The 22,362-nt window shown below is 34.2% G+C and overlaps 1 protein-coding gene across 1 annotated transcript in view; it reads right to left on the bottom strand.

Annotated features, from left to right (window-relative positions):
- The window catches only part of ALG5 (ALG5 dolichyl-phosphate beta-glucosyltransferase), a 68,069-nt gene that overhangs the window by 25,501 nt on the left and 20,206 nt on the right, over positions 1-22,362 (bottom strand). Inside the window, exons 5-7 of the mRNA XM_003764524.3 lie at positions 19,001-19,093; positions 15,780-15,893; positions 4,337-4,396 (exon numbers count right to left, since the gene is read on the bottom strand). Coding sequence (XP_003764572.1) covers positions 4,337-4,396; positions 15,780-15,893; positions 19,001-19,093 — 267 coding nt within the window. The remainder of the gene's footprint in view (positions 1-4,336; positions 4,397-15,779; positions 15,894-19,000; positions 19,094-22,362) is intronic.

Here is a 22,362-nt window from a genome sequence, read left to right as displayed (position 1 = left end):
CAAATATACGTTGCTGCTACTCTTACTCCAGTAAGAAAAGCATTTCCAAAAGTTATGTTGTTACATTACATGGGTGATATCTTGGGGTGTGCACCTGAGGAGCAAATGTTAGAAGCATGTCTACAAAAGACCATAGAAACACTAAAACTGGCAGACAGGTTTTATAACTCCCTGGAAGAACAGTGTCCAGTGTGAGCAGCTCTACTATCTTTAGATAATTGCCAGGTGATGTGAAGAGATCCAGAAAGTTGTGAATGGAAGGGACTAGGCAGGTTAACTGCTTGGGGCAAAGGGTTTGCTTGTATCTTTACAGATAGAGAAGGAATCAGACAGGTGCCAATGAACCATATTTGCCTTGTCCATTGGAAAGAAACGAGGCAGACCCTTGAATCAAAGAAGACCCAAGACTGTACATAGTCCCAGAAAAAATTCAAAGGTACACTCCTTTTCAATGTTTAGGATATGAAGTATATCCTAAGATGCTTATAGTACAAAAACTTTCTTTAAGAACAGAGAAGTTGAACACCTTAAATGACTTTCAGAAATTGATAGGAGATATCCATTGGATGCATCCAGTGTTGGGCTTAACTACCTATCAATTACAACTATTAAATAACATTTTAAGAGGAGAAACTGCTTTAGACTCACCCTGCCAACTCAAGAAAGAAATTCAAGAGGCTCTGAGAGAGGTTGAATTGGCTTTATCCAATGTAGTTGACTCACTCAAAAACCCTTGAATATCAGTTTTTGCTACAAAAGAGGCACCCACAGCAGTCCTTCATCAAGGAGACAGTGTGAGTGGGTGACCCTCCTACCACAACTAGAACAAAGCCTTACTCCTTACCCAGTGCTTGTGGTTAGAATTTTATTAAAGGCCATTAAGCAAGTAGTACAATTATTTGGGATAAGACCTGACAAGATATACACCTTTTATACCAATCCACAAATAAATGTATGCTGTGAAACATCCCAGAGTGGCAAATTTTATTGGCCATGGCTCCAAATTTTACACACGGGTCTTCATTAAAGATAACCCGGCGATTACATAATTGGTGATGGATTCCTGAAGAAAAGATTTCTAAGGTTCCTCTTAAAGATAGTTATCTTTACAGATGCATCCAAACATAACATTTGTGCTGTATACTTTGATGAGCAGTCAGAACTCCTTTTCAGTCCACTCAGCACAATGAATTGTTTGCAATCATACTAGCTTACTTATTATTCAGGAGATGTAAATATAATATCTGGTTCGGCCTATTCAGTAAGTATGGTACAAAAAATTGCCACAGCTTAATTTTTTTTTTTTTAGCCTAAATAAAATTTGTAGCTTCCAATATATATATATATATATATATATATATATATATCAGCTCTTTAAGGAACTTCGAGAGTAAGTGAGAAAGCATCCAGGTAAGATTTATATCTTGCATGTCCAGTCTCATAGTGGACTTCCAGGTCCTATTTTTTATGGAAATTCAAAGGCAGATAGCCTTCTAACCATATTAGCCAATACTCCTTTATTTCAGGCAGCCCAAGAATCTCATTCTAAATATCATCAGGCTGCTTGAGCTTTACGTTTGCAATTTGGGATAACAAAAGAGGAAGCTAGGAGCATAGAAAACCCTGTACAGCTTGCCTTCCTTTCCAGGTTCCTACACTGCCTTCAGGGAAGAACCCTTGTGGTTTGAGACCCAATAAAATTTGGCAAATGGATGTGACCCATTATAAATCTTTTGGTCCTCTGTCTTTTATCCACATTGTGGAGAAAATATCTGTGTAGTAAATATCTTTTCAGGATTTACTTTTGCAATACTAGCAGCAAAAGAGATAGCCCAAGTGGTCACTGAATTCCTTATACAAGCTTTTGCAATCATGGGTGTGCCACAAGTAACAAAAACAGATAATGGACCTGCATATACTTCTAAACATTTTGCATGCTTTTGTGCACAGTATCAGATTTTACACACCACTGGCATACCTTTTAATCCTCAAGAACAGGTAAAAGAGAGAGGAGAAACAGAGACATCAAGACACTCCTCCAAAAACAAAAAGGGGGAGCCATAGGTAACCCTAAAGAACTTTTACATTTAGCTCTTTATACTATTAATTTTTTGATTTTTGATAAAGATACACTGGCTTTGGCAGACAGGTTTTATAACTCCTTGGAAGAGCAGTGTCCAGTGTGAGCAGCTCTACTATCTTTAGATAATTGCCAGGTGATGTGAAGAGATCCAGAAAGTGGTGAATGGAAGGGACTAGGCAGGTTAACTGCTTGGGGCAAAGGGTTTGCTTGTATCTTTACAGATAGAGAAGGAATCAGACAGGTGCCAATGAGCCATATTTGCCTTGTCCATTGGAAAGAAACGAGGCAGACCCTTGAATCAAAGAAGACCCAAGAAACATTGGGTGGTTCCATTTCTGACTGTGCCCTCCCCTGAAAGAGCATGGCAGTTATGGCAACTGACTCATGAACATGAAAAATTGTTAATAAGACTGTTGTCTTATCATTGGATTCTCTGAGACATGAGGAGACTGATGCAAGACTTCAAAACTTGCAGGACACATTGGATTCGTGAAGTGATGGACAAAAGATGAAGTTATGGCAATTGACTCGTGAACATCAAAAATTGTTAATAAGACTATTGTCTTATCAATGGATTCTCTGAGACATGATGAGACTGATGCAAAACTTCAAAACTTGCAGGAATCATTGAATTCCCTGACACATGAAGTGATGGACAACAGATTGGTTTTGGACTATTTTGGCTGCTGAAGGAGGTGTGTGATTGTTATTTATATACCCTCCTTCTAGGACTTTTGGACATGTATAATTCCTCATGTTGATTCATGATGTTTGCTACATCACTACTAGCTGTGTTATATTACTATGTGCTTGTCAATACCTCCCATGCTGATGGATTTATGAATACCTGTTTCAATTAAAACAAAAGAAAGTGGGAGAAATAGAGGGCCAAAGATAGTAGGAGAAATCTGGGTAAAATATAAGACCTGGGCTGAAAACCCAGAAGAATCCTGCTGACAATGTCTGGTTTGGCTCCCCACCTCCCTTTGGTGGTCTCACCTTTCCTGAGAAGTCAGGGAGGGTGTAAACACCTGTGTTTTACTTGAAGCAAGGGATAATTACAGTAAGAGGCATTTATGTAGCAGGATGCTTATAATTAGCACTTGCTCAGTGTGATGTAATGATATAATGGTTCTCTAGTTGGCACATACTAGTGTGCTGTAATGATGTAATAATACTGAGGTATTTAAGGCTGAGAGGACTGGAAAGAGACACTCCACCATTGACTATCCTGATGGCCTTCCAGCCTATTACACTCCTCCACTAAGATCAAGACTGGTCCCAATATCCTCCAGAGAGCTAGTCTGGACACTACAATCTTTCTTAATAATAAATATCAAAGACCATTCTTTTGTTCAAGAGGATTCTTGGAAAAGAATGACAGAATGGCATCTTTATTCTCTTATCACCATAAAAGAATAAAAAAATTATAGGTCCGGGCACATAAGTGTTTAAGTAATTTAAAGTTTTAGGTAAAATCATGGCAGGGAGTAATAAGAAGGTAGTAATTTTCACATGTATCTGAATCAAAAAAAAAAAAAATTAAACTAAATAGGACATTTATTTCCTTTTACCATTATAGTCATTATTGCTGAATAAATATTAATAATGTGATGAGGTTAAAATTTTCAGAACAAGTTGAATATACATCACTTCATTTTTCTTCTGTAATATATTTTAAACCCCTTCCTCTCCAGGTGCCCCACAGATTTTCTAGGATACACTACCTAATTTCCAGAGATTAGTTTCTTCTTGTAGTTTACAAAGCCTTCCTAAGACTTCTTATACTGAAAAATAAAAGTAATGGCAAAGAACTAATAAGATTTCAGGTTTCATTGCTTTTCTAATATAAAGGCAACACTAAAAAAGCTAACTATTTGAACTCTTGAGTTAAACTCAAAATACATCACTTTAAAGTGGGTTAACATGGCAAATGTTAGTCTATATACAAATTATTTTAAATTGTTTTCTTTTTGAAGTTTTGTATGTATTGGAACTCTAAGAGAAATTCAATAATATCAGCATTCTATTTTTTCCAGTTTTCACCAGTCTTTAAATTTTAGAAAGTCTAAGCTCATTTATAATTTCAGAATTTTGCACTTAAATAAATATAGCAAATTCTTCAAGCTTTTTTTAAAAAGAAAAAAAAAGTAGGTCTTTTTTTCCCTTAAATATCAAGGGTTCATTTAATTTCTTACAACATATATACATGAAAACAAATAAGTGTTCCAGGCCACCCCATGAATGCTTTACCTGAGCTATTGATTCTTTTTCCAGATGAGCTCGAGATCCACAAGCAATAGCCATTTGATCCTGATGGGAAAAAGCAATAAAAAATTCATAATATTTTATGTGCAGCAGTTACACAATTGGTAGTCTTAGATAGTTGCCTCGATATTATTATCTCGTCACTGATGAAAAAATTAATCTAGTACCAATGTGAATGTTTTGCAGTGTGGGGAAACTGAATTTTCTTTTATCATCAATGTCTGTTTAACAATAACAAGTCATTTATTTTGAAATCTATTATACATTTCATATGTTTTAATTTAATAATTTAAAATGTTTTAACATCTCAAAATATATCTTACTGCTTTCATTAAATATTTCCCAGTTACTTGTAACATTATATTTTAAAAATTTCAAGCTCCAAATTTTCCCTCCTTGAGAAGGCAAGCAATTTGATATCAGTTATGGATGTAAAGCAAAAAAAATTTTTCATATTAGCCATGTTGTCAAAGAAAACACAAACAAATGAATAAAACATGAAAAATTGAGTAAAGAAGTATTCTTCAATCTCCATTCTGATTTCATCAGTTTTCCCTCTGGAGGTGGGTAGCATTTTTCATCACGGATCCTTAGGAATTTTCTTAAGACCATTGTCTTGATCAGAGTATTTACTATTGATCATTCTTATAATATTGCTGCAATTATGTATAATGTTCTGGTTCTGCTCTTTCTGTTTTATATAAGTTGTATGTTTTCCCAGGTTTTTCATCTCATTTGATATTTCTTATAGTATGACAGTATTTCATCACAATCATATACCACAACTTATTTCACCATTCCCCAAATGATGAGCATTTTCTTTGCCACAACGAAAAGAATTGCTATAAATATCTTTGGTATAAAAAAATCTTTTTTTCCCTTTAATCTCTTTGGGATATAGACCTAGTAGTGGTATTGCTAAGTGAAAGATTATGCACAATTTGATAGCTCTTTGAATATGGTTCCAAACTGTTCTCCAGAATGGAACTCACATTTATTTAGGGCTTTAATGTTTAAAACTTCCTGCACAGTATAGAATGTTTGTAGATCAAAAAAACAAAACAGCATTATAATGCTTACCAGATGGGAGAATATTGGGGGCTAAGTAAAAAGGTGGTTTTACATGTATGTATGCATATATTTATTGACCTAATTTGCATTTTTTCTTTGTATCAAATAGCCAACATTATCAGCTTCAAAGGACTGTGTTGTATGAGTCTAGGGAAAGAAGTATATAATATAGTTAATAAATAAAAGTTAATAATAATGATCATTTTGAGTAATGGATTAGAAGTCTAAAGACAGGTTTTCTAGTTCTGGCTCTATCACTAACTAGAACTAGCTGGGTGATCCTGGACCCAAAAAAAAAAAAAAGCTTTACCTCCTTGGACTACAGCTACTTTTTCCTCCTTTCAGATGGAAGAGTAGGAGGTTAGAATAAGGCAGGAAAGGAAAAACTACAGAAGGCAAAAATTCTATATTGTATCATATTAGATATTACCAAAAGATGCTGTTAATGATGACATAAGCCTACAATCCATGCTACTAGAGAGGTTGAGGCTGGTGGATCATGTGGCCTCTAGAGTTCTGAAAGCTGATCATCAAGCCCAGTACCAATACTAATACCAACACCCCCAACTGGGCAGGGCCTTCTAGGTTTTCTAGGGAGGAAGGAACCTCATGCCAATCAGCAGTAGTAATGGGCTTGTGAATAGCTGCTATCCTTCAATCTAAATGAAATAGGGAGACTTACATCAAAACCATTTGGTACTGGCTAAGAAATAGAGAAGTTGATCAGTGGAACAGACTAGGTTCACAGAACAAAATAATCTATAACTACAGTAATCTAGTCGTTCTGCTTTGGGGGTTGAGCATAGACTAAGGACAGAAGAGTTAGTGATAGCAGGATGGAAGGATCAGCTGACGGGTTTGGGGATAGAGAAGACATGGACATGTTTATAGGCAGGAGGGGAGGAGCCCTTGGACCAAGAGAGATGGTGTGGGGATGACTGAGGCAGCAATCTGCTAGGGGAGACGGATGGCATGGGACCCCCGAGCAGGTCGAGGGGTTAGCCTTGGTAAGAAGCAAGGTCACCTCTTCCTGTGAGACAAGGGGTGAAGGAGGCGAGGAGCTAGAGACCCCAACTTTTGGGATAAGAACTCACTATTTGACAAAAACTGCTGGGAAAACTGGAAACTAGTATAGCAGAAAGTAGGCACAGACCTACACCTAATACTGTATACCAAGATAAGGTTGAAATGGATTCATGATCTAGACATGAAAGAATGATATTATAAACAAATTAGAACACAGGATAGTTTACCTCTCAGATATGTGGAGAAGGAAGGACTTTGTGACCAAAGAAGAACTAGAGATCATTATTGATCACAAAATAGACAATTTTGATTATATTAAGTTAAAAAGCTTTTGTACAAACAAAACTAATACAGACAAGATTAGAAGGGAAGCAATAAACTGGGAAAACATTTTTACACCCAAAGGATCTGATAAAGGCCTCATTTCTAAAATATATAGAGAATTGACTCTAATTTATAAGAAATCAAGCCATTCTTCAATTGATAAATGGTCAAAGGGTATGAACAATTTTAAGATGAAGAAATTGAAACTATATGTAGTCACATGAAAAGGTGCTCCAAATCACTATTGATTAGAGAAATGCAAATTAAGACAACTCTAAGATACCATTAACACCTCTTATATTGGCTAAGATGACAGGAAAAGATAATGACAAATGTTGGAGGGGATGTGGGAAAACTGGGATACTGATACATTATTGTTGGAACTGTGAACGGATTCATGGAGAGCATTTTGGAACTATGCTCAAAAAGTTATCAAACTGTGCATAACCTTTTATCCAGCATTGTTTCTACTGACTTTATATCCCAAAGAGATCTTAAAGGAGGGAAAGGGACCCTCATGTGCAAAAATGTTTGTGGCAGCCCTCTTTGTAGTGGCAAGAAACTGAAAACTGAGTCGATGCCCATCAATTGGAGAATGGCTTAATAAATTATGGTATATGAATGCTATGGAATATTATTGTAAGTCTGTAAGAAATGACTAGCAGGATGATTTCAGAAAGGCTTGGAGAGGCCTACATAAACTGACGCTAAGTGAAATGAGCAGAACCAAGAGATCATTATACACGGCAACAAGAAAACTATATGATGATCAATTCTGATGGACATGGCTCTCTTCAACAATGAGAGGATTCAAACCAGTTCCACTTGTTTAGTGATGAAGAGAGTCATCTACACCCAGAGAGAGAATCATGTAAACAGAGTGTGGGAAATAACATAGTATTCTCACTCTCTCTGTTGTTATTTACTTGCATTTTGTTTTCTTTTTCTTTTCCTTCCTTCTTGATCTGATTTTTCTTGTGCAGCAAAATAACTGTACAAATATGTATACATTTATTGGATTTAACATGCATTTCAACATATTTAACATGTATTGTACTACCTGTCAGCTAGGGGAGACAGTGGAGGGAAGCAGGAGAAATTTTGGAACAAAAGGTTTTGCAAGGGTCAATGTTGGAAAAATTACCCACATATATGCTTCGTAAATAAATAAATTAATACTTTTTTTTTAAAAGTTAAGGAATGGGGAGACCTAATCTCAAAACAAAACAAAAAAGAAAAATAATAGTAATAACAATACTGTCCCAAGCAATCAAAAATAAATTGTTGACTTTTATAGCAAAGAAAGGCTACAAAACTGGTATCTCTATAGTATCACTAATAGCAACAAATTGCATACACATTCCCTCCCCTCCATGTGCAATTATTTTTAAATTCTGTGTGTGTCTGTATGTGTGTATATGTACACTTAAAGCAAGTATGTTTTCAAAGCAAGGAGTGATAGTCTTTACTAGAAGCAGCTAAAAACTTCCACTTGGAAGCTTTCCAGACATTTTTTTCAGCTTATCAGTACATCTTATTCCCTGAATGCTTTAACATAGATGCTTTTTTAGAAATATAAAGAGTATGAGCTTCATAAGCAGGGGACCATGTAGAGGAAATGAGTTCATGGTACTGATTTCAATATCAGGATTAATTAATCTAAAGAGATTATAAATGATAAAGACAACTCATGATACTTTTTCCACAAATGAAGGACATTCTTGTTCCGAAAACTGTGTCTAAAGAAGAATGTCTAGGAGGATATGAGGGCTTTTCCTTGAAAGGTCTTAAGAAACAATATAGAGTTCAAATCTATTCAGGTTGAGTATTTTTTCCTAGTCTGTGAAAGATGGGAAATAAGATGAGAGTTGGCATAAAAAAAGTAAAGGGAGTGGGGCATGTTCTACATGAAAGCAATATAAATATTTTAGAAGAAGGAAATATGATTAATCAGAATTTTTCTCATAATGCTTTATTAAAATATCTTCTAGATAATGCTAATAATGAGAGAAAAGGAAATGTACAATGATTCCCCACCCCCAAAAAAAGATCAATCATAAGACTGCTAGCAGAGTAAATCACAAGGGTAAAATGAAATTATGTAAAGATAAAATGGAAAACATGTCTCCTGATGAAATTCAGTTTCTTTTCTTTGATTATACTTATCAATTGAAAACATTCTGAATTTCCTGAATTAAGCAACCTACTAGTTAAGAGTGCTATTTTTGTTGTTCAGTTGTTTTAAGTCTTGACCAACTCTTTGTGACTCCATTTAGGGATTTCTTGGCAAAGATATTAGAGTGCTTTGCCATTTTCTTTTCCAACTCTTTTTAAAATGAGGAATCTGAAGCAAATAGGGTTAAGTGACTTGCCCAGGATCACACAGCTACTAAGTCTCTGAGGCCTGATTTGAATTTGGGAAGATGAGTCTTCCTGACTCCAGAATCAGTGCTCTACCCCCTGTGCCACCTAGCTGCCCTGATCCATATTGGAGAAGGATGTTAAAACTATAGACAAAGATGGCAAGATACATTCCATAGTCATCATCATAACCATTCACATTTCTATAGCACTTCAATTACTCTATAAAATAGGTTATACAATAATATTATTGTTACTTTATAGATGAGAACACTAGATCCTAGAGACAGATGAAATAACGTGGCTAATGGTCTTATATTCTTAAATGTTTGTTTTGCAGACAAACAATCACTAAGAGGACTTAGTTATTGCTGGAGATGGGATCATTATTAAAGGAAAAAAAATTCCCTCAGAAAGTGGCAGGTCTCCTCTTTGAAGATTAGCCAGTAAAGATTGGTTGATCACTTGTTGTGCACTGTGAATGTGACCCTTGTTTGGTAAAGCATTAGATAAAATTTCTCAAAGTACCTTCCAACTCTAACATTCTGTAATCAATCAGAATATATCTACATAGTGCTGCAATGAAACCTATTCAATAAAAATTAGAGATCCTTAAGTTTGTATTTTCCTGAAAATTCTACTATAAAAAGCTGGCTCTAGGATATCATTCATGACAACAAATAATTAGTATCACATGAAAAAATGTGGCTTTTTATTTGGGGGGAAATAAGTTCCAGATCTCCCGAAATAAATTTTTCACTTAAGGACCAAAACTTTATTTTTTGGCATTTTTGATAAAAGAAAATTTTTCTTGAACATTTCCAGATTTCTTTAATGTATGAAACAGAAGATAATGTAACCTTTTTTGAGGATTTAAGGTCAATTAGGAACCAATGAGATGGAAAGAGGTATTTGCTTATGAATAGATGATCCTACATTGCTGTGTCTTTCAAACTTGTGTTTGGTTTTTCTTTTTTCCTTTCTTGATCTAAGCTGTCTTTGTTCCTTGTCAAAGTCTGATTCAGTTACATAGTGCTCTCCTAAATTTGCTATTTTTATTTTATTTTATTTTATTTAACAGCCTTTTATTTACAGGTTATATGTATGGGTAACTTTACAGCACTGACAACTGCCAAACCTCTTGTTCCAATTTTTCCCCTCTTTCCCCCACCCTCTCCCCCGGATGGCAAGATGACCAGTAGATGTTAAATGTATTAAAATATAAATTAGATACACAATAAGTATACATGACCAAACCGTTATTTTGCTGTACAAAAAGAATCAGACTCTGAAATATTGTACAATTAGCCTGTGAAGGAAATCAAAAATGCAGGTGGGCAAAAATATGGGGATTGGGAATTCAATGTAATGGTTCTTAGTCATCTCCCAGAGTTCTTTCGCTGGGTGTAGTTGGTTCAGTTCATTACTGCTCCATTGGAAATGATTTGGTTGATCACATTGCTGAGGATGGCCAAGTCCATCATAATTGGTCATCATATAGTATTGTTATTGAAGTATATAATGATCTCTTGGCCCTGCTTGTTTCACTCAGCATCAGTTCATGTAAGTCTCTCCAGGCCTTTCTGAAATCCTCCTGTTGGTCATTTCTTACAGAACAATAATATTCCATAATATTCATATACCACTAAATTTGCTGTTTTCAATCTGCTTTTGGTTTAAGAACCAGATAATCAAGGTTGTTAGAATTAGCATCATAGGATCATAGAGTCAGAATCTGAAGGAATTTCAAAAGTCATCTTATCCAATCCCTTCATTTTACAAACAATGAAACTGAGGCCAAGGGAGATGATGTAATTTTCCCAGGTCACACAAGTAAATATCATGAGAGGCAAGATCAGAAACCATATTCTCTGATTCCAGAGTTTCTTTCTACATTACCACACAAACAGGACCTCATAGAGGGCTTCAGTTACTCTCCTATGATTAAAAGTAATGAATTTTAGATTTATAGACTTTTTGATGCCTATTTTTTTTTGTGTGTGCTTATTTCCTGATTCTGGGCTATAATTTGCAACATTATAACAATATAAGTAAGCTCTGGATAAAATATTATTTTATTTAGAAAAATCAATGCAAAGTAAGAATATATTCATTAATAGGGCTTATTACTTATTGACCAGAAACTGAAAATGTAGTAGCAAAGAAAAAGCTAAAAAAATGCTAGGAATTAAAAAAGGTATGGAAGTGAAGTATAAAGTCTTTATTCTATAAGTAGGGCTATAAAAAGTTCTGTTCAAGCTAAATATTATTTAGTTTAAAAACTAAAAAAAGAGAAATAACTAGCTGCAATTTTGGTCTTCAGATCTTGGGGGAGGATCAATCAAACTTATAAAAGTGATTAGGACATTCTAATATTAAGAATATAAGGTAGACAGTAAATTTCTTGCAGTTTCAGCAAAAAAAAAAAAGAAATCAAAGATGGAAACAATGAAAGAAATCACTGATAAAAATATTTTAGAAATTCCTGAGGTAGGTAACACTTGCAAATATGAAACTGTAAATATCTGTATGGAAATAGTATGTGTAGCTAGTGCCCTCTAGTGAAGTCACAGAGATGTTCACAAAACTTAGATATTATGTCATTTTTCTATTACTTCAAAAGATAAACTTCTAGAACATACCTCACATAATTTAAAATTTGTGTTATTTAGTATAGCAAATACTACAAACAGACAATACAAGAAATATTTTTCACTGTTTTTTGTAGACTATTAATTACGGGGTTATAACTGATATATAACTGTTTTTACCTTAGATTTCTTCCCCTTTCCTATTGGATGTTAACATATTGATAACTTCAATGAATCTCTGGTTTCACTATTTTGAGTATACCCTATTAATCATGTGAATCACAGTCCAATCATATCCTCAATCTTTGCGGTTTTTGTGTAAATATTCCCATAACACTCTACTGGAGGTCCACCTAATGCACTGGGGCCCTCATGTGGCAATAATGCAGACATACTGTTCATGTCAGCTCTCATTATATGCTACTTTTCTATTTCTTTTAATATACAATTTGTACTTAGTAATACTGCTTCAGTTTATTTACCTGCTTATCACATCCCTCTTCAACTGCCTTTTAGTAGTTTTGAGTCCTCAGAGATTTTGTGTTTCATGATTGTCAGCTGTATATCATAGGGAGAACACTGGTGCTAAGCAAGTTGTATTTTTGTTGCATGAAGTCTAGTGATAGTTTATAGTATTCTAAATGCAATTTAACTTGCTTTCTTTTTTCTACCCAACCTCTACCTAGTCCATTCATAATGTCTGTCCAAAACACAAGTACTGATTTGACCAGCTTGAGTTGTCTACTGTACTGAATACAGTATTTGAGACAAAAGGAATTCTTTATCATTTGGTTTTTCTTGTGAGAAAAGTTAGGTCACTTACTATCACTGTAATGTTGGAAAAGTCACTTAAACTCTCTGGGCTTCAGTTTCCTCATCCATAAAATGAGAATTGGCCAAAATGTGAGACTTCTAAGATTCCCCTCTAGCTCTAAACCTCAGATTTTATGAGTTTATGAAATCTAACTTTAAATGATTATAGATTTCATTTAGATAGTACTCTAATATTTGAGGGATTGAAGCAATTCACAAATAAGGGCATCTGCTGGATCTCACCATTTATAAGGAATCAGAGAAATTTGCCTCTCCTTTGCATTTTTTTATTTTATGACACTTTAATCATATTTATTATATTTATAGAGTAATGTAAATTTAAATAAATTTTATTTTGATAATTCTGAAACACTTTCTGAAATATAGATATCCTTGAGCTTTACAAAACCAGAGCAGAAAAAAAAGAACACAAGGGTAATTTAATAAATACTTATTTCATGTTGTTAAAAAATATTAAAAGTAATGACAATTGTTTTAAAAGTCTCCTTTCATAAGACTTTTTTATAGGAAGGACTACATCAATAAATCATACACAGCCACAAAAAAATGTTTTGCTAGTAGAAGAGGAAACAGATAAGGAAGAAGTTCAAGAATTATTTCTGGCACACTCTTCTACCTTACTTTCTTAAATGATCTGGAGTAAGGAATTTTGGTTTTCTTTGACTCAATTGCTACACTTATGAAAAAGGTATAATTTTACTTGCAAGCCCATTTCTTCACAGGAGGAATAATAGAGGGAAAGTATACATATCTTTAGTTGTCACATGGTAAAATCTTCTATAAAGATTTAAAATAATGTTAGTGAATTACTGCCCCCAAATTAGTCCAACCAATCTCATAAGGGATTCAGGAGAGTCAATACTAATTTTTAAATATCTGTAGTTAGTTGGGGGAGTAGCTAGAATACTGGTATTGGAATCAGAAAAGGCTGAATTCAAAGTCATTCCAAGCTTACTTTCACTTAACTTTTATCTACTTTAATTTCCTCACCTGAGGATAGGATAATATTAGAACTTACCTCCCAAGGTTTTTATGAGGATAAAATGAGATAATATTTGTAAGGCATTTCACAAACATTAAGGTAATATATAAATATCATTATCATCATCACCAATATTATCATTATTATCTTTAGTGATGGAATGAATAAATAGCTGAATGGCAGTGCAGCAGGTAGTTCGTTCACTTTGGGATTTAGAACAATGGCTTTTGCTAAACATGAAAACTCCACCTGTCCTGACAGCTAAGTGAATATGTTTGTGGAGGACAGAGGAAGAAACGGGATAGTCTCTCCCACACTCTTTGATCTAGCTAGCCTAGCCTTCTTGCTGTTCCTTACACACAACATCCATCTCTTGTCTCTGGATCTTTATCCCCACCTCACCTCTACATCTTAGAATCCCTGATTTCCTCTAAAACTCTTCAAACTTCTGTTCTTCTAGATGAAGCCTTTCTGATTCTTCCTGCCCTGCACCAAAAATCACCTTTTATTTGTTTGTACATGTTGCTTCTCTGTCAATAACCATTTATGGAGCTTTCCCCATTAGGAATGTAAGCTCCTTGAGGGAACAAATTATTTCATTTTTATTTCTGTATTACTGGGGTCCATGACAATGTCTTGTACTTAGCAGGTACTTGATAAATGCTTCTTGCTAAAATTCAAACTGTGCTTCAAGTCCTCTAGTGAGAAGGAGTTCAGTATCTCCTGAGGCAGCTCATTTTCCTTTTGAATAGGTTTAACTGTGAGCAAGTTTCTCCTTACATTATCTCTTTGCAACACCTATCCAACTATTTCTGCTCTTAGCAGCATAAGGAGAATAAATTTAATCCATCTTCCATATGAAAGTCCTTAATGTACTTATTGTAATTTGCTCTCTGTACTCTCTTATGACTTGGAAAAGGATCATCGATCTAGCAACTTTTGACCAACAGAGGCAATTCACTGATTGATTACTTTTGGATATTAGCAAGTGATTAGCATCAAGTACTGTTTGATGCACTTTTTTGCTTCTGTCCTTCTGGTCTTGATGACAGGCTCCTATACTTCATAGACTAAAAAAAAAAAAAAAAAAAAGTCCTGGCCTTTGTTAAGGAAAGCAGCACCTTGGCAGCTGGCTCCCCAATCATAAGTCCAATTCTGGTCTTCCTCTGAATAGGACCAAGAAAATGATTGTATGAACCATGGAAACAAATGGAAAGATATTTTCTAAAACATGCTTGGAGAAAATATCACACAGAGATGCTTAAAAACCACTTAAAGGATACTAGAAATATTAAGTCTACTTACTACTTACTACTTACTACTACTACTACTTACTAAGAAATATTAAGAAATAATAAATATATATATATTAAAGGTGAGAATATAAGTCTGCATAATAAACATTAATATCTTGTAAAAGCCAAAAGGCAGCTGAGTAGCACAGTGAATTTAACCTCATTTCAGGTCATAAAGAGACAAATATTATTGAAATGAGTCACCAACAATAATGACAAGGTAAAAGAATAGAGACTCACAAGACTAAGTAGGAGGATGGTTATTTGGGCTCTCAGTGGAGAATCATCATACAAAGAATATATTGCAATCCTTAAAGATAATAAAATATGATTTAAAACCCCCAAACATTTCAGATTCTGTCTTTTACTTATATATCACTGAATGGATGAGCTCCTCAATGTAGCTACTCCCTCCAGTGGTACTGATCCATCTATGTCTCTCATTCCAGGGGACTTTTATTCATGTCTTTCATAATTCCTCTATAAAGTACCTACCCAAAATGATGGACATTTTCCTCTAGAGATTTCTAATATTTTGTGGGTACCAGTCCTCAGGTCATCCTTGATGTATCATTTGTCTCATTATATAATAAGCACATATGCTTATGTGATGTTATATTTTCCAGATGTAATCTTTTATGCCATTTCTTGCATGTAAGTAGTCATTAGTAATATTTTACTATAGTTTACTCATGTGTAGCATGCATTTCTCTATTGATATTTCAGTTACTAGCAATATGACTCTAGTGTTCCATAAACTATAGTCAATGAGTCTTATCAAAAGAATAATGATGCTAAAAAATTTTTTTCCGTCTTTCCTTATGTGGTAAAAATATTTTTATTATAAATAACCATAATATTTATATAGGGGTTTCATTCACAAATTTTCTTTTTGATAGTTTCTTCTCAATATTTTAGGGTCAATCATAAAATATTATACTCACAGGCCAAGGCTGTAGTTTTCCAAGTTCCTTTTCTAATTTTTCCAGGTCTGCAAATTTTGTGGCTCCATCAGCATCTGCCATAAGGACCTTTCTCCCTCGAGAAGTGAATACACCCTGTATTTAGAAATATCAATCAAAACACTTTTAATAAAATTGACAAGAGTACATAAAGTTTTAATTGAATTACTTAATTTTAAATGCTTAAGACTAAAGAATGAAGTAGAGAAAAATTAAAATTCATTCACATCAAATAAATCATATCCATGTTCATAACATTCAAATCTCTACATTGTTAAGATTTACCTGTGTTACTTCCTGCTATATCCCAGTTTTTGATTGTACAGATGCAAAGGAATGATGGAAGTTTATTATTAATTGTAGTTAGGAAAGAAGTAGGAAACTGTAGTAGGAAAGTTTTGTGCACAGTGGATAAAGAGCTGGTCCCAGATTCAAATAGACCTGCTTTATATCCTGCTTCTGCCATATAATGACTGTGTGATCTGGCAAGTTCCTTTACTTTTCAATGCTTCAAACAACTTTCTAAGATTATAAACTGTAGAAAAGATGCCCCTTTGCCTTGGGAGAGGAAGCTTTTCCTTTTGAATTCTTAATACTAGTGGCACCAAACTCAAATTCCAGTAGGCTGCATAATGACTTAGAAAAACCACATAGTAACATTAACTATATCATCCTGTATTTTTATTTATGTGGCTAAATATTTCCCAATTCCATTTTAATCTTTGGGGGCATTGAATTTGACCTTTCTAACTGACACCAATGAAATTACAAGTTTTGTCCAAAAAAAATTTTTTTTTAAAGTGGGGTTAAACTTCTACTTTAGGGAATAATTTCACAATTAAATGCCACTTGGTTCAATAAGTTTTCCCCTTGTCTTGGCCCTAATATATAAGCAGCAGCAAATAATCATTTACTACTGTCAAAATGTTTCTATAATCTATATGCCAACAACCCTTTTGAGTTCCAATCTATTCTCTAACAATCTTTCTAACTTAAAATTCACTTTCTCCAGTAAAACATGTGGCTTCTGAATTAGCCCATTACTATATTACCTCAGCACCCTTGTTATTTTCTATATCCTGAACATTTATTAGTATAAAGTAAACATTCCTAATTAATTTTTTATTTTATTTTATTTGTAGCCCAGACTGTTTTACAGTTTTTACCTTTGCAAAGTCCACTTCATATAATTCTATAACATATAATGGGCAATGAATATTGTTTAACTGTCTAATAAATTTCAGCATTTTAAGTAGTCACTAATATTTCTGTCAATTATCTGGTTGCTGGAGTTGATAGTACTATTATTTATAAATATAAGTCAAAGTGAATAAGGTTACTGGTAATTTTAAAGAAAGAATTAAAATAGATTTTGTTGAAGTTAATGATATATCATCAATAAGTATATTCTCTATATAATATAGTATTTCACAAAATATGATCATGGAGTAAACATGGTTAGAAAATAAATACAAGCTCTTCACTGATATAGTAGGTGAAGATCATTTGTAGTGATAAAGTTTATCAATTTTTATGCTGTGGTGCTTTGTTATAAAATGTCTCCTCATTTTTAATGTGAGATTCTTGAGGGTAAGAACTATGTGTCTGCTGTTTGATTTTCATAGTACCTGGCACATAGCAAGTGATTAATAAATCCCTGTGACTGACTATGCCTACAGAGTTGTCTATCCAGGAAATTCCTATCAATTCATCCAACTACCCACTTTGTCAATTTGTTACCAAAGACACTTGGTAAATTATGGGAAAGTAATTTCAAATGATAGTTCTTTGTGTAGATTACATGGGTATTACAGAGCTATACACATACACACACACACGCACATATACTTAAACACATATAACTACATACATATATGTGTACTATATGGATGTATATATGTATATATCTCAAATGCTTCTAAATTTCTACTATAATACATTTGGAGACATGGATTGAAATAAAATAAATATATATAATTTGAATATTGGTATACACTGAGAAATGTAGACATAAATGAGATCATTTCTATTTCTATATGATAAATCCATATCTAGTTGATGGTGTTTTATATATATATTAGCAAAGTGATGTCAAAATCATCATAAAGTGATAATGATGGAATCACATTAATTAGAATATGAGTTTAAAAGCAGAAATAAAATCAACGGAGTTTTATGTGACATTCAAGCAATATAAGTACATTTTTAGTTGATTTCTGACAAAAAGAATGACAGAGAGTTGCAAAGAATTTGGAAATACAAATGAGAATGCGAATATCAATACATGTAACCATCTGAAAGTAAAATGGTAAATGGAGATGGGTAATATGGATAATCATTTATCTCATAAATGGAAAGGTCAGAAAGAGGTCATATGTTTAAGTTAAGTCTGCAAGGCTTTATGCAGCACATTCAAAAATGCATGGAAGATGATGAATAATTTAAATGTTTGATTCCTCAAAGAATAATCTATATTTTAACAATTTCACTACAAATACATATTATTAGTAACACTGTTTAAAAACCAATAATACAAAAGAGGCAGTGTAACATAGTGGACAGAGAGCGTGCCTTTAAGTCTGAAGAACTGGGTTCAAATTCTGCTTCTGAAACACCATCTCTACTTGACTCTGGACAATCTCTAGAATTTGCTATATCCTGATAGAGCCCATTCTACCTTTGGACAGTTTTTCCTGTTGCTCTATAGAGTGAGGTTGTATCTGCTTCTTTGTAACTGCTTACTCATTGCCAGAAGAAATTGAATCCCTGCTCCATATAAGAATTCTTCAAACACTTGAAAATGGCTATCAGATTTCCCCTAATCTTAGCTACTCTATGCTAAACCCATATTTGATTAGTATTCTCAATATCCTAATAACCCTTTTCTGGACAAGCTTTAGTTCATCAATATTTATTCTTAATGTAATTCCCATAACAGGTCATAGCACTCCATTTATGGTCATGTCATAGTTGTACCTCTTCTGCATTCTGGACATAATTTCTATTATTGTAGCAAAATCCTTATTGATAAGGTAAGGTAAAACAAATCAAGATAGTCACTAAATATTAATCTTCACTGTGAAATATGTTCTATAGAACCAGAAAACAGAGACACATCTGACCAGCTACAGAACATGCACATATTATGGTTGGTAGTAGAGGTTATTAAGAATGCTCATATTTTAAGTAAAAGTATTTATTACCGTCTTGATAGCTCCACCTTTTCCACGATTTTTCAACAGAGTTATTACTCGCACTTTGTCATTTCCATATTTTTGGCAATAATTAAGAGCAACCTGTTAAGCACATCAAAGCAATTTTAAAAATTAATTTGCATTACCAAGAAAATAGTAATCCCACCACTACACACCTGTCAGATTGGCTAAGATGACAGGAAAAAATAATGATGATTGTTGGAGGGGATGCGGGAAAACTGGGACATTGATGCATTATTGGTGGAGTTGTGAACGAATCCAACCATTTTGGAGAGTAGTTTGGAACTATGCTCAAAAAGTTATCAAACTGTGCATACCCTTTGATCCAGCAGTGTTACTACTGGGATTATATCCCAAAGAGATTATAAAGAAGGGAAAGGGACTTGTATGTGCACGAATGTTTGTGGCAGCCCTTTTTGTAGTGGCTAGAAACTGGAAACTGAATGGATGTCCATCAGTTGGAGAATGGCTGAATAAATTGTGGTATATGAAAATTATGGAATATTACTGTTCTGTAAGAAATGACCAACAGGATGATTTCAGAAAGGCCTGGAGAGACTTACACGAACTGATGCTGAGTGAAATGAGCAGGACCAGGAGATCATTATATACTTCAACAACAATACTAGATGATGACCAGTTCTGATGGACCTGGCCATCCTCAGCAACGAGATCAACCAAATCATTTCCAATGGAGCAGTAATGAACTGAACCAGCTATGCCCAGAAAAAGAACTCTGGGAGATGACTAAAAACCATTACATTGAATTCCCAATCCCTATATTTATGCACACATGCATTTTTGATTTCCTTCACAAGCTAATTGTACAATAATTCAGAGTCTGATTCTTTTTGTACAGCAAAATAATGTTTTGGTCATGTATACTTATTGTGTATCTAAGTTATATTTTAATATATTTAACATCTACTGGTCATCCTGCCATCTAGGGGAGGGGGTGGGGGGGGGGGTAAGAGGTGAAAAATTGGAACAAGAGGTTTGGCAATTGTTAATCCTGTAAAGTTACCCAAGTATATATCCTGTAAATAAAAGGCTATTAAATAAAAAAAAAAGAAAAAAAAAAAAAAGAAAATAGTAATCCCATATTTCTTATTTTGATTTAAAAACCATTACTATATCCTATACATGTTCACCATTTCCTTCTGGATAGTCTCCTCCTGTGACTTTTATGATACTGCACTCTCATTTTAGTTCCTAACTATGTGACTGCCCTTTTCAGCCTTCTTTGCTGGTCCATCATATAGATCCTTCTCAAGAGTGGTGATTCTTCACAGTGCTGCTATTCATGATCTCTTTCTACATTTCTTCCCTTGGTAATTTCTTCCTTAAATTAAAAAAACAAAAACAAAAACAAATCCTCTCTTGATCTGATCATCCCCTTAAGCTATTATCCTGTATCCCTAATCTCTTTCTCAACCAAACTCCCCCAAAAAGCTGGCCATATTTATTGGCCACTTTCAAAATTTAACTTCTGACATTATTATGAGAGAAATGGTTCTCTTAAGGTCCTTAATGATTTCTTAATTCCAAAAACTCATGGTCTTTTCTCAGTGCTCAGCTTTCTGAACCTCTCCATAGTATTTGACATAGCTGACCACTCTCTTTCCCCTGATGCAGAATTCTTAACCATTTTTTTTTTTTTTTGGTGTGTGTGTGCATATGTGTGCATGTGTGCGTGTGTGTGTGTGAGATTATTTCATTGGCATATTGGTGAAACCTATATACCTGTTCTCAGAATGCTTTTAAAGATATAAAGGAAATCAGTGATTTTGAAATAGTTATTAAAATATTACCCCCCAAAGTTCACAGACTTACAAATTGAGAACTATTTTCCTAGAGATTCTCTTCTTTCTGGAATTCTGTGACACTGCTTTCTTTTGGCCCTTCTTCTACCTGTCTGATCCCTACCTTTTTTGTTTCCTTAGAGAAATAATTTTCCATGTGCCAAATTCCACTTGTGCTGGTGCCATAAAACTGTTTTGGGCTCTCTTCTATCTTCTCTTTTTGCTTTCTTGGTGATTTCATCATCATGGGTTCTCTCATGGGTTCAACCATCTCTTTATAATTAATTCTTAATCTTTTCCCCACAGTACAGTATCATACTTAGCTGCTTAGGATTTTTTCCCTAAGACACACCCTTTTTATGATTAACATTCTTCTTTTGAATTCACTACCATGCTTATGGTAAATCAAGTTCACAGCCTTGAAGTAACCTTTGACTTTTGCCTCTACTGCCCAGAATACAAAAGCAGCTTCCTAATTCCAGGTGTTCAATTATTATTTCTATTCAAATGACTAACAAATCTCTAGACCTAGCTTTTACCCCTCACTGAAGTTTTAGTCTCACCTGACCTATTTACTTCTATATCTCTCTCTCCCTGAATGTTATATTGACATCTCAGATATATCCAAAAACAGATCATCATCTTCTCTTCTAAATCTGTTCTCCCTACAAACCTTGATATTGCTGTGGAATATTCAGTCATCCAGGTATTAATATTAATTTTTCCTCCGTACAAGTGCCAAGTTGAGACTCCAAAGGCAAAGTTGACACTTTATCCCTTCTCAATTCAAGAAGCTTCAGTGGTTCCATCTGGCCTCTAGGATAAAATGTAAATTCCTATGATGGGCTTTTTAAGCCCTTCACAATCTGCCTTTAGCCTATTTTTCCAAGAAAAAAAAAAAACATTACTTTCCTTCACCTTGCAGCCAAACTAGCCTATTAGGTTTCGCTATGTACTCTAGTCTATTGCCCGTTTCTAAGCTTTGGCACAAAGCTGCTGGCATGCCTGCAATGAATTCCTTCTTTATCTGTCTCATGGAATCACAGGCTTCCTTCAAAGCTAAGTTTTCTCCTATAAGAAGCTAAATATTTTGTTTTCTACAAGAAGGATATAAACTTCTTGAGAGCAGGGTGATTTGATTTTCTATTTTTGTTTTCTCAGCACCAAGCACATTACTTGGCATAGTAGCAGTTGCTCAATAAACTTGTTGAATAAATGAATGCATCTGACCCCAGGTGTTCAATTATTATCTCTATTCAAATGACTAACAAATCTCTAGACCTAGCTTTTACCCCTCACTGAAGTTTTAGTCTCACCTGACCTATTTCCTTCTATATCTCTCTATCCCTGAATGTTATATTGACATCTCAGATATATCCAAAAACAGATCATCATCTTCTCTTCTAAATCTGTTCTCCCTACAAACCTTGATATTTCTGTGAAATATACCAGTCATCCAGGTTGCTACCTGAGAATTATTATTCTTTCTTCTCTTTTATCCTTTATATCCAATTATTTCACAAATCCTGTCAACTCATCTCCTTATTT

This window comes from Sarcophilus harrisii, chromosome 3 (assembly GCF_902635505.1).
Source record: "Sarcophilus harrisii chromosome 3, mSarHar1.11, whole genome shotgun sequence".
In the NCBI taxonomy this organism is placed as follows: domain Eukaryota; kingdom Metazoa; phylum Chordata; class Mammalia; order Dasyuromorphia; family Dasyuridae; genus Sarcophilus; species Sarcophilus harrisii.
The sequence above is the reverse complement of the archived record's forward strand: the minus strand, read 5'-3'. Positions and strand labels throughout refer to the sequence as shown.